This window comes from Monodelphis domestica, chromosome 5 (assembly GCF_027887165.1).
Source record: "Monodelphis domestica isolate mMonDom1 chromosome 5, mMonDom1.pri, whole genome shotgun sequence".
NCBI lineage: Eukaryota > Metazoa > Chordata > Mammalia > Didelphimorphia > Didelphidae > Monodelphis > Monodelphis domestica.
This window is the reverse complement of record NC_077231.1, coordinates 25998618-26013858: the sequence shown is the minus strand read 5'-3', so window position 1 is coordinate 26013858 and position 15241 is coordinate 25998618. Positions and strand designations below refer to the sequence as shown.

The 15241-nt window shown below is 46.5% G+C and overlaps 2 protein-coding genes across 3 annotated transcripts; one reads left to right on the top strand and one right to left on the bottom strand.

Annotated features, from left to right (window-relative positions):
- The first annotated feature begins 1189 nt into the window (after positions 1-1189).
- GPR182 (G protein-coupled receptor 182) lies at positions 1190-4810 on the top strand. Its single transcript, XM_007506240.3, has 2 exons — positions 1190-1427; positions 2134-4810. Exon 2 carries the CDS (start codon positions 2149-2151, stop codon positions 3265-3267), a length of 1119 nt encoding a protein of 372 aa, XP_007506302.1. The 5' UTR covers positions 1190-1427; positions 2134-2148; the 3' UTR covers positions 3268-4810.
- Positions 4811-5938: 1128 nt separating this feature from the next.
- Positions 5939-13618, bottom strand: ZBTB39 (zinc finger and BTB domain containing 39). 2 transcript variants are annotated; one of them, XM_007506241.3, is made up of 2 exons: positions 13436-13618; positions 5939-12212 (listed from the first exon to the last, which is right to left on the bottom strand). In XM_007506241.3, the coding sequence occupies exon 2, from the start codon at positions 12114-12116 to the stop codon at positions 9972-9974; it is 2145 nt and encodes a 714-aa protein (XP_007506303.1). In that variant the 5' UTR covers positions 12117-12212; positions 13436-13618; the 3' UTR covers positions 5939-9971. The 2 variants fall into 2 exon arrangements, with proteins under 2 accessions (XP_007506303.1, XP_016282714.1); XM_016427228.2 differs by lacking the exon at positions 13436-13618 and adding an exon at positions 13246-13400.
- Positions 13619-15241: the final 1623 nt, after the last annotated feature.

Here is a 15241-nt window from a genome sequence, read left to right as displayed (position 1 = left end):
ACAGCTCCTGGTTCCTGGGGTCCCTTTTTTCCTTCATGGGGTCCTTATGAAGTTCCCCTCAGTGCAGGTCCAAGGGTCGGTACAGCTGGCATTTCTCTGTGCCTCGAGCTCTTAGACTCCCCATAGCTGCCTTTTTTCATGCGTCTAGTTTGCCTTGGGCATATCATTTTTTTCCTACCAGCTAAATGGGTGGCATTTGGGGTCAATAAGAGACTACCCGGCTTTCCCAATACATCGTATTGTGTTCTTATGAAATTCGTGTCGTTTTTCACATGCTGTGCATGTCCAAAATCTATGTGCCCGTGGACCAGCGGTATCTTGCCAATACAACTACATAGCAATTTCTGGGAAATGGGCACTCTCCAACCCTTTGGTTCTTCCTGTGTTGGGCCAAACTCTTTTGAGTAATTATGAACCTCATTTAGATGAATGACTTGGCAACATTTGAAGGCTTGCTGCAATCAGCTGGTACACTGGTGAGCCTCTTTGGCCAGCTAAATACATCTTTACAACCACTTAGATTTATAATCAGTTATTTTGACTGTTACTCTTGTCAAGTGATTTTTGTATGTGGCACATAAGACAAACACTTGATAAATATGTGTTGAATTTGGATTTTGCGAAGGACCAAAAGGAAAGCTCACTAGATGTTCGTTTACAGACTTCGTCCTCTTTTCTTTTCTTTTTTAATTTGGAGTGGCATTTGGCCTTTTCTAGGTCTGTGGCACTTAAAGTTCTTTCCAGCTCTAAATCCTGTGATCTAATGCAAGTTAAAATTCCCAGTTCTACTCCTAGTATGCAGAGAGCCTAAAAAGAAGTGCTGAAAAAGCAAATTATAGGCATCTTGGCCATCTTATGGAATACCCTTCCTCCATACCACAATGTTTTCCCAGGGGAAAAAAAGACATCCTGTGGCCACCCTTAGGTCTAAAGCCCTGCTTCCTGCCACAACTGTGGCCCTTGCCCCATCCTCAGATCAGAAGACAAAGAGGGGGAAAGTGATCCCCATTCTCACAGTTTGGGAAGATTGGAGGGGGAGCGTGAAGGGTAGAGCCAGTCATGAAAAACGGATTTTCCCCCAATCTGATCTCTTTTAGCCTCCATGTTTGTTGGCAGGCGGAGAAGAATGGGGTCCCAAGCAAGCTTGTGAGGAAGGGAATGGGAGGGAGGGAAGGAAGTAAGAGTCCTTTTGCCACCTTTTGTCCATCTCTTCCCTCTGGAGTTGAATGGATGAATGCAGGAAAGCCCCTGGCCCCCTCCCACAGAATGTCAGCCAGTGAGATCTGTTTCCTGAACGAGGAGGGCGGCCCTGAGGAGACAAGCGAGCGCCAAGCCCACACCCCCATTGCCAGAATCTCTCGGGCTCCTCTCGGACTATCAGAACTGGACACGCCCTTGCCGCCCCTGATAAACAAGCTGAGCTGGGGGTAAGTGCTCCCCCAAACCGAGCCCTTCTTGTGGAGGGGGAAGGTGGGATAATGGGATTCTGGTTCGCTTTTGCCGAGTCATGCCCTGCTCCAGGCCTCAGTTTTTTCATCTGTACAATGAGGGAATGACGGGCAGCAGATGGCCTTTAGCTTCTCAGCTCTGCGAGTGCTGCCCCAGGGGTTCTCAGCCTGGGGTGCACGGAGAGATCCCAGGACGTCTGTGAGCTTGCCACGGGGGAACAAATGAGCTTTCTTTTCACCAGCCTCTACCTGAAACTGAGCATTTCCTTCCATTCCGCTTAGTTAAAAACAACCCGCACTCCGAGGAGGCTGCCCCGGGGGCTTTCCACACACGAAGGTTAAGAGCCCGTCTAGCCGGCCAGCAGTGATTCGCGGTGGCCCTCGGGTGGATTAGAGAGGGGTGCTACGCTCTAAATCGTGGCAGGGGCTCCGGCTAGCTGGCGAGCGGGACCCCGGGAGGCTGGGGGGCTGTTAGAAGGGGAGGCGCGCGGGAAGAATTCCCTGGCTTGCAGGAAGACACTTTCCTTAGATCTAGCGTGGCAGGCCAATGATGGCTAGGCATTCCGAGTTCCCTTCTCCTGGTCCCCTCTCGGAGGGACTCTAAAACCCTGCCCCAGGCACCCTGCAGGCCCCAGCCCCTTCCACCTCTGCGCCACCAGCCTCAAGGGCTTCTCCCTTCTCGTAGGAACCTGCCGCCCCGATGACGACCGGCCACAGCTCCACGATGGGGCCCGGCCCCACGGAGAGCTCCTCCCTGAAGCTCTTCGGTGACTTGGACGACCTCCATAACTGGACGGAGCTGATACATTTCTTCAACCACACCTTTTCTGAGTGCGAGGTCAAGCTCAATGAAAACGTCAAGCGGGTGGTCCTCTTCGTGCTCTACTTGGCTATCTTTGTGGTGGGCTTAGTGGAGAACCTGCTCGTGATTTACATCAACTGGAGAAGCCTGGGTCGAGGAAGACTGCTCCATCTCTACGTCTTCAACATGGCCGTGGCTGACTTGGGCATCATCTTGTCCCTGCCCGTGTGGATGCTGGAAGTCACCCTGGACTACACCTGGCTGTGGGGCAGCTTCTTCTGCCGTTTCACGCACTACTTTTATTTCGCCAACATGTACAGCAGCATCTTTTTCCTGACCTGCCTCAGCATAGATCGCTATGTCACGCTCACCTCCTCCTCGCCCTTCTGGCAGCGGCATCAGCACTGTGTGAGGAAAGGTGTGTGTGCGGCTATCTGGGTCCTTTCTGCCCTCATCCCGCTGCCAGAAATCGCTCACATCCGGCTGGTGGAAGCCAGCGATCCAATGTGCCTCTTCTTGGCTCCATTTGAGACGTACAGCACCTGGGCGCTGGCCGTGACCCTCTCCACCATAGTCCTGGGCTTCTTACTGCCCTTCCCACTGATGGTCATCTTCAACGGACTCACTGTCTACCAGTTATACCGGGTGGGACGGCCAGAGGCTCGGCGCCACTGCCTGCTGGTTTGTGCCTATGTGGCTGTCTTTGTGGTCTGCTGGGTGCCCTACCATGTCACCCTGCTGCTGCTCACGTTACATGGAGACCACATCTACCTCCACTGCTACTTGGTTCACATCCTCTACTTCTTCTACGATGTTATCGACTGTTTGTCTATGCTGCACTGTGTTGCTAACCCCATCCTGTACAACTTTCTCAGCCCCAGCTTCCGTGGCCGACTGATGGGGGCCGTGGTCCATTATATTCCCAAGGAAAAGGCCCGCAAAGGCAGGGGTTCTTCCTCCTCTTCCAGTACTAAGCACTCTATTGTCATTACTAAGGAGGAAGCCCAAACCAACTAGACGGACCCTTTCCCCCTGCTGGCTCCTTCTGCCCTCATGCCAGCCTACACGTTCAGGCATGTGCCTCCTCCCTCCTCTCTAACTCTAAGCATCTCACCTCTCCCCATCCCTCAAGCTGATGTGCCCAACCCTGGCTGATTCCCATTTCAGGCTCTCTAGCTGAGGAGTGACAGACTTATCCAGACTTCAAAGGAACACCAAAAAAGCAAGGGAGAGGGAAGAACTTGAAGGAAAGAGATGGGGGGAGGTAGTTATGTACAGTGAGTAGCAGAAAGTGCTTCTAGGGTGTACTGAAATGGAGGAAAGGTCCACAGAATTGTTAGGACCATTTGTCCAATTCAATTGCTCTCTCTGTGGGTTCAGAATCAGGCAAAATTCTTCAGATCTGCAACTCTATAGGCAGGGAGAAGGGAACCTACGGGAGAATCATCTGGATCCCTGACCCTGCAATAACTGGCACTTCAAAGGAGTGGGGGAAGGAGGAAAGGCCAGAGAGATGGGAAGAGACTTGACAAAGGAAGCTGGAAGCACACCATCAATCACCCTGACCAGAAGAAGGACAAACCTGGCAGTAGCATCAGGCTTTTATTTATGCATCTAGATTAAATTCATTGAACTATCCTGGATCTGAGGACAGGATGCCAGAGGCCAAGGAGTTGGGAGGCCACAAGCAGGATATCCCTAAGGCCTGAGTGTTTTGAACTGAGCATATGTATCTTTAGTGTAAGGATAAGTAAGGCAGAGGTAGGGGAGACAAGAATGAGGAAGCTGCCTACAGGTCTGGAGTCTGATGCAAATGCTATGAAGCTAAATCAAGATTGCACTTCTCCCTCCATTACTGTTGGAAATAGTTCAGCTTGATCTTCTTCATTACTTGCCAGTCTTCCTCTGCCATAGGTTAGAAAAGTTCCGTATTGTGACCCATGGGCCAGTTATAACATTTAAATTCTGTTCTCCCTTTTGTACTTCTTTCAAGACAAATGTACAAATGTTTTATTTTTCTGTGTAGATATATTAACAACTCAGCTTGGGGAAGGGCAAGTTAATCTGAGTCATTTTATCAGTATTAATGAGAGGTTTTTAGGCTAACCAGAAGTATCAGACTAAGTCTCTGCTGCCTTTGGCAAATCCTGGCTTCACAATTCTCCCCAGGGGAAGAGTGAACAATTGTGAATTTAATATCTGGTACCCAATATCTAACCACCTATTCATCCTAATTAAAACAATAAGAAGAATGTTTCTTCCAGGAATTTGTAACCTGAAGTCCATTAGCTTGTTTTCCAGAGTACTTTGATAAATGTATTTCAATATAATTGATTTCCTTTGTAACCCTGTATTTTGTTTTATGCATTTAAAAAACATTATTCTGAGAAGGGGTCCAGAAGTTTCACTAGATTGCCAAAGGGGTCCATAACCCAAAAAAAGGTTAAGAACCTGTAATCTAGAATTATCATCCATATGCTTTGGCTTTGTGTCCTTTATTCCTAAAAGGCTGAACCCATTCACCAGAAGTATTATGTATTAAACCTGTATCCCAATGTGATTAGATGTAGCTAAGTGTCTTCGTGGAAGGATGGGTGGTAACCTGTAGCCAAGACTTCATGGTAAATCTCCTTAGTGCTTGCCAGCTTCATCTCTGAAATATTCTCTAGCTATAGGCCAAATGTTCAGGGTTGGTCAAACTTCTAGGAAAAGACCCCCCCCCCCCTTTTAAACCCTTACCTTCTTAGTACCAGTTTTAAGACAGAAGAGTAGCAAGGGCCAGGCAATTAGGGTTAAGTGACTTGCCCAGAAGTGTTTGAGGCCAGATTTAACCAAGACTTCCTGACTCCAAGCTTGGCACTCTATCCACTGTGCTACCTAGTTGGCCCCAAAAAGACTTTAAAAAATCTTTTTTCCTATATGAAAACCCAAAATCTGGTCCTTAGGAAAATGTCCTTACTTCTCTAAGCTGTAGTCTGGTTATTAGCTGTCCCAGTAAACACCTCTAGGTCCTAGATTGCTGGTCACTGCATCTTTGGTTATCACATAGACCACTTCCTCCAAGACCTTGCTAGTCTCACAGTACCACTAATGTAGCAATCAGCTGTCAATGGGATAGCACAATTCATTGGGGGAATTGTTCCATTTAACGGGATAGCAAGGGATTAGGATCCATTTTATCCAGTTTTCTCCAGAACTGAACCCAAGTGCTCTGAGATGAACTTTGGAAGGAGGTTTGTCTCCTTGTTCCAGCCTCGTAGAATTTGACATCAAACCTCTATTGCTCCCTAACTACTTTCAACATTCCTCTGTTTAATTCCCATTTCCTATACATTAGAAACTAAGGAATTAAATACTAGTTTTCTCCCAGTCAATATTTGATCTGGCTAACATGCAGCTAACTTTCTAGATACAAATTCCATGTCTGGGATGGTGAAAGATGTAATTAAGGATCCTTTCAGGGTAACACTGGTTCATTTATTTCTTTTCTCATTTGGGTTAATATAACAAGTTCATCCTAATCCTGAACAGGAAATCCCAGAGACTGGAAAAGGAAACGTGACTTGAAAGCACTTTGGCTTTTCATCTGGGGAAGTATGACTGTAGTGATGAGGTGCCCAGACCGCAAAATCCAAGTTCAGAAGCACATGAATATTCTCAAATATTAAGGGATGGACACGGGCACATCTCAAATTTCCTTTTTTTTATTCTAAATAAAAACCACACTTTGTGCTGAACAATGGAGTATAAAAGAATCAGATGTACAACGATTTTAGACATCTACTATTTGGGAAAAAAAGTTTACAAAATATACAAAACTTTACAGCAATAGATAGTAAACACTTAAATATTAGGTCAGTACCTACAATTAATTTAATGAAAGGGGTTAGATGTCAATGACAACTCTTCTCTGCTTTATGAAAGAGCCTTCAGATATAGGAGCAAAGAAGGACGGGTTGGGAGAGGGAAGGATTTTAAGGAAACATCAAAATCAAAACTCAATTTCATTTTCATCCTGATGTTGACTTTAAAATGGGTAATCACGTGGAAACTAACACTCTGTTGCTATTTCCTATCTGTGCTCCTCTCAGTACAGGATTTAGGGACAGAGCCGAAGAGCTGTGTGTGTGGGGTTCTATGCCATTTGAGACTCCTTGACCCCATCTGGAAAATTCAGTGTTTCCATCTACATAAATAGCTTTAAATAACATTTTTCATTTCCAAAGCTGAGCAGCCCATGGAATAGGGAACCAGAGGCCAGGAGAAATGGCTGGGGGAGAATTTATCAGTAGCAAAAAAATTGAGAAGGTACCTGGTACCACAAGCTTTTTCTCAAAGAGTATGCATTCACATTTCAGGAGAGGAAGTCAGGGAGAATGCTGACTTTCTTCCAAACCCTCCAGGGGCCTCTTTCTCCCAGAAAAGGGCCTGACTTGACTAAGCCTCTATTCCTAACCAGCTATGGGGATGGAGGAGACTTCTTAAATTCCAAACCTAGAACCTGGGTTTGGCAAGACAGGGCTAAGGAAGAGGAAGAGTAGACTCAAGGTAAGACAGAGACTAGACAGCACAGGAGGAGAGAATACTGTGTTCCAAGGAGAAGAGGGGAGAAAAAAGCCAAATGAATTGAAAAGCTGTAAACCAGACTCCAAATGAAAAAAAATCTATTAGAGTATCTTTTGCTACAAGACTATGGTGTTATAATAGCCAGTTCAGAACAAGGTGAGCTAGAAAGCAGAGAAAATAGAAAGCTCCAAACACAAAAGAGGTCCAAGAATGAATATGGGTAAGCACAGAGCAAAGGGATTTGGTTAAGAGGTCTCACTAGCTACTGGTGCTGCTACATGTCTGACTGGGACTGAGCACACATAAACACCACCCTTTGGTAGGGAAGGACTGCTGTAGGGGTGGTTTTTCCTCCTAGCTTTAGGCCAGGAATAAGGGACTACAGTCTTTTGCTTAGCGTTTTAGGGAAAAAGCTTCTGGGATGTGTTTTTATTTGGTTTACTAAAAGAAAACAAAAACTTCACAGCTTCAGTTAAAATTCACAGACCACTCAGCACCCAAGCTCTTAGATACAAGGAAAGGATTTTTCTAGCATGTCTCTTTGACTAGGCCCTAGTTAGTATTGCTTCTTCTAAATCCCACCATCTAAAAATCACTTACTTCCCAACTGCTGCTGGGGGTTGGAGGGGGAGGTAAAGAGAGGGGCATACCAGGGAGAGAAACTTACTCAGGGTAGACGAGTTTGGTGGCTGCCTGACCATCTCTAATTTTTACATCACATTAATCTTTTATATTTGTTATGATGAAGGGGAAGAGGGAAAAGGAAGGGCCTGCTAACAACAGGCACCATCACCTTAATATCAGTTCAATTTTCATTGTTAAGTTTATCAAGGAAGACTCCAACAGGTTGGTGGTAGATAGTAGAAACTGGACCTACAATGGCTTCTGTTCATGTCTCCTCACGACTACATCCCAATTGCCTTAACAGACACTATGGAGAAAGAGTTGTTCTACTTCTAAGTAAGATACTGCTTTTGCTGTTTCATGGCTAGAAAATGGGGCTCCATTTAGAAACAACAGCACCTTGAAGCAAAGAATCAGCAAGTCAATCGATGGGAACTTGGCTTGCCCATCTTGCTCTTAATTAACAGGGAAATGACAACTTCCTAATTTGGAAGGGGTACAAAGACAAGAAATCACTGGCCCACTGAACCTAGTCTTCTGCCTTCTTTAAAATGTCTCTCAGATAACTCTGCCTGGTGATTTGGGAAGAGGGAATTAATTGTTAATTAGGAAATTAACAAGTTTCCATTATTAGGGCATTCTTTGTTCCCAGATTCCTTAGGTCAGGCCATTGCTGAAAGTGTTCTCTAGGATTATTATCATAGTGAGGAATCTATTTGGGGAAAGGGAAATGATCCCCTCTATTTGTGGGAGGAGGGCACGTCTCAGTTAGACTAGGCTAGGTTAAGACCTATTTGGCTTATTCTCTGTTGGGTTGTACCCCTGTCACCAAAATCCCTGGATAGGAACTATTTCCTAGGCTGTGGCCACTCATTGCTGGGAACCTCATTTTCCTGAAATCTGTCATACAAAGCGGATGCTGGATGATCTGTATACAAAAATAATAAATATTAAAGTTTAAAAAAGGCTTTGAGAGTTAATTAAAATCACTTGCTTGTGAAATGGCACTGGGCGTTGCCAAGTTCACACAGGTGGCAGTGTGTGTGGCTGTGGCTGTGAACTCCCAGTGCATTTGCTCTGGGTGAGGTAGTATGAGTTACTGAGGGCAACTCTGGATGAGGGTGCTACCTTGTGAACATGCAAGATCAAGTTCAGAGGGATCCCTCCCTCCCTCCTTCTTTGGGCATGACCCTTTCATAAACAAAATAAAATAAGGATCAGCCAGTTTCTGTGTGTGGACTGGGTAGGTCCATCCAATAGTATCCTCTAGGGGTGATACAAGGACAGATCAAGATAAACTCCAGCAAGTAAAAGATGGGCTACTTTAGCACTACTTGCCTCCTGCCTGTGAGTGCATGTAAAAAGAACCCCAAAAAGTGTTACCTGATTAAAACAGGCAGTAAAGACTTACACCCCACCAACAAAATGCCACTATTATTCAGGTCCCATCAACTTGGAAGGACTTACAGGACAAGCACCCCTTCACAATATGGTCTCTTTCCCATCTTAACTATGGGCCAAGACAATACACTTTTGGGCAGGAGACTGGGTGAAAATTAAGGCAAGGTTACTGCTGACAGAAATGTTACAACCTCTCCCCAGGATGCCCAAGGTTCACTCCCTTAGATGGATAGAGGGAACCAGAGTAACAGATGTCTACGTGAGGGTGGTTTGCTATCCCTGTCCCCTTGGGGACATCCTGAAAGCCTTGGCTGGGCTGCCCTAAAACCATTTTTCTTTGGAAATGAGGAGGGAAGAAATCTACCTTACTGCCCACACCTATACCCAGATTTCAAATGGCTCTTCAGGATAACTTGTTCTGGGCTAGGTTTCACCATACTTAAAATTTTCTGCCTTACTCCTTTTTTTAAATCCAAAGTTCTTGCTTCAATTCAAAGGTTCTTCATTTTGTCCAACTGGTTTTTAACACTTAAAGGAACTTTGGGTAAGTCTGTGTGGCAGGCTAATACCACACCTTAAAGGCTACAACTCAGAATTTGAGGTGGGATGCCCTGACTAGTTGGATTATCTGAATGATCATATTTCTGAGATCATCCTCATAACTGGTTAATCCTGCTGGAGGCCACAGAGCTGTGGTAATGCCTACAGTGAAACTAAAAAGCAGTTTGAAGACTTCTTCTCACCTCCCCTTTTCATTGAGGCTGTGGGTTGGATTCTTAGCAGCATAAAACCTAACAGTGAACTAAAACTAGAGAGTCTGGGGAGTAAGGACCTAGTTGAAATCAATTTCTGTCTCTGTTACTAGATCACAATCCCAGCTCCCCAAAGAACCAAAAACGTGGCCTTTGCTGGCCACGAGCAGGTGTGGAGGTAAACATGGTAGGGTCATTGCTTCTCAAAAATGATTTCTCAGTTTGTGTGCTATTTCTTTCCTTTCTTCCTTTAACACAATGTAAATTGGAATTCCTAGCAAGGCAAAATGTAACTTCAGTCAGAGGCCAACAGGCCATTGGAAAAGCAACATCCTGGCTACTTTTTGGGACCAAGCCCTCAGGTCTAATGTAGCCCAATCAGCTGTCCAGGTTCTTCTCCGCCTCTTTGGAATGGATAATGTACATGAATGTCTGCTCAATGGTGAAGTCAGGTGGAAGGCTGCCCTTATGCACAGTTATGTGCTTGCTCATGAGATTGAGAGTAGAGCTGTAGTGGCCACAGACTGTACAGCGGTACATGAGGGCACCTGAGTGCGTCTTCAGGTGGCACTTAATGGTTGAACGGCCACGGAAGAACTTATGGCACACCTTGCACTGGTAGGGCTTTTCTCCTGTGTGTATTCGCCGATGGTAGTTGAACTCACTTGTGTGGGCAAACCTCTTGCCGCACACCTTGCAACTATACTTGCTATTCCCAGACTGGCTTTGGAGAGCTAGTTCCTCACTCAGGAACTCATCTGATGGCAATTTCCGCTTCTGGAAAGCTGGATGCTGTAATCGATCCCCAAAGCCAGGCCTGGAATCAAGGCTACTGCCTCCACTACACTTGTGTTGGCTAACGTGGTATCGGTATGCAGCCTCTGACTTGAAGCTCTGACTGCAGAAGTGGCAGTGGAAGAGTGTATCTTCCAGGCTCTGGTGAACAGCCATGTGCTTCTCTAAGAGATGCCGGTCTACAAAGCTGTTGGCACAGACAGAGCATGAAAAGACAGAAATGCCCAGGTGGGAAAGTGTGTGCCACATGAGGCTGCAGAGACTGAGGTGACGCTGGTCACAAACACTACAGGCTTGGCCCTTCAAGTTTAAGTGGTCTAGAATGTGGCCCCGGACCATGTGGAAATCTCTGACCAGCACCTTCCCACAAGCAGCACATTTGAGCTCTGGGCTAGTTCCCCCAACAAAAAGACCGAGCTTCCCAGGCAGTGGATCACTGGGATGAACAATAATATTGTTATCAAATACTCCATCCCTTCGGTGAAGGGTCAGCTGCCACTGGGTGAAGAATTTGGTTTCACACATATCACAGGAGAAGAGAAAAATGCCAATGTGAGACAGGACATGGGTAACCCTTGAGTTTCGGTCCTGGAAGTGAGTCTCACAGACCTTGCAGTTGCCTGTCAGCAGGTCTACATGGTCCCGAGCATGCTGCCGGATCAGCTGAATGTTGGGTTCCAGCACTTTCTTGCACACCTGGCAGGGCATGGCCTTACTCTCCCGGGTTTCGTTCTCTCCAAACGTTAACTCCTCCTCACTGTCGTCACTCAACTCTATCACTTCATCTGTTGGAACTAGGTCTTCTCCAGGATCTTCGAACTGCAGGTCATCTTCCCCAAGTTCCTCCAACTGCAGCTCATCCATTTGTCCAAAACCCTGATCTTTGGAGTGGTCACTATTGCTTGGACAGGAGTTACTCCCAGTGGAGATATCCAAAGGGTTATCAGGGGAAAAGTAGCTATTTTTGACAAAGTCCCCATTGCTCTGAATTTTGAAAGGCTGGAATGAGCTTGAGTTAGTTGATGTGCCTATACTAAGGGTACCAAGGCCTGGCTGAGCTACCATACTAGTAACTGAAGAGAATGGGCCAGGGGCATCATGCTCTTCTGCCTTAGGTGGGGGTGGCTGGTGTAACAAAGGCAGACTATGGTTGTTGTCACTGGAAGGATTCCTCTCTTCTTTATAGCTTAACCCAACATCACTGTGCAAGATGTAGTTCCTGTCAGGACCAAACTGGTCTCCGACACTCCGGAGTTCTCCAAGGGAATGAGCTGGTTCTGCTGAAGTGCTACTTTGGGTGCTAGAACGGCCTTCACTGGAGCTGGTTGAGGGCTTAGTCACAACTGTGCTCTCTAGGTCAGGGAAAGTGGAGTGGCAAGCCCTAAGGAGGTCTTCCATGCCCAGGCGCTCAGCTACCTCATAGATGACGCCCACATTGATCAAGTCAGTGAAGAGTTCCGATGTGTACACAAAACTCAAGATTTTCTCAAAGTTGGCTGGAGTGATAAAGTCTACCACATAGGTCCTGGCAGCATCTAGCCCTGTATTCAGGAAAAGGTTCTGGAAGTAACCTGCTGCACAGGCAAGGACAGCCTTGTGAGCTGGGAATGAGCGGCTTCCTACCACAATGGTAACATCACACATGGTCTCTGAGAGCCTGCACTTGTTGAGCTCCTTCAGTAGGTTGTTGGGGTGATTGGTGCTGTGTAGTTTGATCCTCATGCCCATTTTAGCAGATCCTATAAAGTTTCAACCTTATCAGCACCATTAATCTGTGGACAGGATGAGAAGATAGATGTCCAAACGTCTGCAGGGCAAAGGGCTCTGGAGAAGAAAACATCACAAATCAATCTCATCACTTCAAAGCCTCAGTGTATCACTTAAAGCCTTAGAGTATTGGCAGGGTGATGGAAGGGACTGCATTATGCTATGGAGAAAAGGATGGTAGTTATGACAAAAGAGTGCTACTTACCAAGCCCCAAATCCAAAAGCTGTTGGCAAATACATAGATTCTAGATTTGTTAAGGCAGGGACAGAGGGCTAGTGAAGCAAAGAGAAGGGCAAAAATAGTCCACCGATTTGTCCCATAAGAAGCAGTCAAGAACATTCCTTCTAATAGTGTTTAATTTCACTCCCAAATCAGTAAAGTATTCCTTAATATTTCATCCCATCTTCTCCTAAATAGTTTCTTTTGTCTCCATCAACTATTTTTTCCCTAATATTGCCTACTGCCTTCCAAACACTTCAGCACAACTCAAGAAAACTACAGGTCTTGCTTCGCTTGGTTTTGTCTCTCAGCTCTGTGCCTTCAGCCCTATTATCAGCTCCTACAATTTCCCGACTTCCTTCCATTCTCCCCGCTTTTCTAAGCTTTTAACAACTACCTGAACTCTTTTGTTCCACCATCTGACCACCGCACTTCTTGCCCTCTGGGATGTTAAAATCCTTACAGAGCCACTATTAGGTAAAAGCCAAGCCAATAAGTCCAGCCTGGAGCTGGCCGTTTAACACGATTTCTGGGCCACGTCCTAGCGCCCCTTTCCAGCCTTCAGCCGGTTCCTGAGCCGCCTAGGCCACCGGGATCTCCGGCTAATAGTGGGCACAGGCTGGAGAAAAGTTTTCCAGCATCCCTCCTTTTCTGCTCGGGGAACCCAGCCCGGCCTCCAGGATGCGCTCGTAATTACGTGCAGGCGCCAGATCGTGCTCCCCTCCGAACGCTCCCCCAAGCTGGGAGGGGGGGGGTCCCAACTTTTCCTGGGGCCCAGGCATTGTGCAGCGGCCACCAGACCGAGCATCCTCGGGGGGGTGGGGGTGGGAAGAGAATGGGGGAGGGGCCGCCTCCTCAAAGGACACTCACAGGAGGACCCGCGACCGCGCACCACTCCGGGGCTTTCCGCAGAGCCACAAAGCAGCCGGGGCGTAGGAGGGAGGGGGGGCAGGCAGGCTGCGAAGGGGCCGGACGCGGCCGTGCCCAGGACCCGGGAGATGGAAGAGAGGCCCCAGCAGGGCCGGGGACGGGGGCTGGGCCTAGGCCCGGACTCGCTTACCGGGCTCTGCGGGGCACACAGCACCATCGCCGCCGCCGCCACCGCCGCCTCCTCACACAAAGGCCTTGGCCCGCCGTCCCCAGCCCGACGAGGAGGCGGCACCACCGGGCTCGGCCAGACTCTCCATCCGCCTCGCCGAGCTCGGTGCCGGCCCGGGCCACCCCCGCCGCCCGGCCCGCAGCGCCCCCCGCCGCCCCGGAGGAGGCAGCGCCCCCCCCCTGCTCAGCCCCCGCGGCCGCGGCTACGACAGCTGCAGCAGCAACCTCCAGCCGCCAGGCCCGCAGCGCCCCCAGCTGTACAGGAGGAGGGAGCACCTCTTCCACCTTCCACCCCAGCAGCTTGACCTGAGGCGTTGAGGGAGGGTGGTGGGAGAGATGCTCCGACATCTCCCTCTCCCTCCTCCCCCACCGCGCTCCTCCCCGGAAACCCAGTGACGGAGTGCTCGCTACTCCCGCCCTCCAGGCCCGGCCTAAGGCGAAGGCCTGAACCAGAGCTGGAAGCCTGTTCTCTCGCGCATGCGCAGACCGATTCCCCCTCGGGCTCTGTGCTGGGCCAAGTGGACCCTCTTAAAGCATTTCACCTAGGCTTTTGCAGGCTTTCTTGCGGTTCTAAACCATCAAGAGGATGGTCTATGCCTGCATTGAGGGTATCCTTGATGAAAAGAGGAGCAGCATTTTCCATAGCAAACCACATCTTCAAAGTTTTAGGTGGAAAGAATTGAAGAGCCAACTTTCCACCACCCGCTCATTTTATTTTGGTTTTTATTTAATTTAATTTAAATTTACTTTCAGATCCTTCCCCCACCTTCCCCATCCCTCTCTGAAAAATCAAGAGACACCAAACCATTGCATACGTGTCAAGAAAAAAATTCTCCCATTGGCCTTGTCATTTTTTATTATATATTTTAATGTAGCATTGATATATAATATGGAATTGTTATACATTGTTAATATAGTATACATCATTAATGTTACATAGTATTAATGTATTGCATATGACTGATATATCATGTGGCATTACGTGTTATATAATATTAATTATTATATATTAACATATATCATTAATATCGTATTATATTCTGCATTATTAATATAGTATTATATTCCCTATGCTATTAATATAGTATTATATAGTATGTATCATTAATATATAATAACATATATGGTATTACAGTATCATATTATTTAACCATTGATATAGTTACATATCCTATATTATTAATATAGTTATATTATTGATATAATATATATACATTGATATATTGTATTACAGTATGATAGCATATATTAAGATATAAAATTAATAGTTATGTATGCTATTAAATATTTTATTTATAAAATATATGACATAGTTTTGTCACTATAGAGATGTACACATAGATGCCATACATGTAATGTGCATATATATGTAGGCATGTCTATCTGGATCTAGTCTGCATTCTGAATCTGTCTGAAGTTCAATAATGTACTTTATCTTGATCCCCCTGGAATTGTTGTTCCTCATTGCATTAACCATATTCCCATGTTTTTCAAAGTTTTTTGTGTTGATTGATTTTCAAACAGCATTTAATGTAGTAGCAAGGGGCAGAATCCACTACATTGTAGATGTGAAAATGACAGTTTTATTATAATTGATAAAATTATATTCTAACCAAAGATGACTCCCATCGGAATATAAGCTCTTTGAGGGAGTGGATTGCTTTGTTTTTGTCTTTGTAGCTCCAAGTCCTTAGTTCAGTGCTTGGCAATGAGCACAGTAGGGGTTTAATGAATGTTTGTTGAATGAATGAATGATTTACATATCAGA

What these genes read in the sequence shown, in the direction of transcription:
- GPR182 (XM_007506240.3), top strand. Translation starts at nt 2,149, where the DNA reads ATGACGACCGGCCACAGCTCCACGATGGGGCCCGGCCCCACGGAGAGC.
- ZBTB39 (XM_007506241.3), bottom strand. Translation starts at nt 12,116, where the DNA reads ATGGGCATGAGGATCAAACTACACAGCACCAATCACCCCAACAACCTA.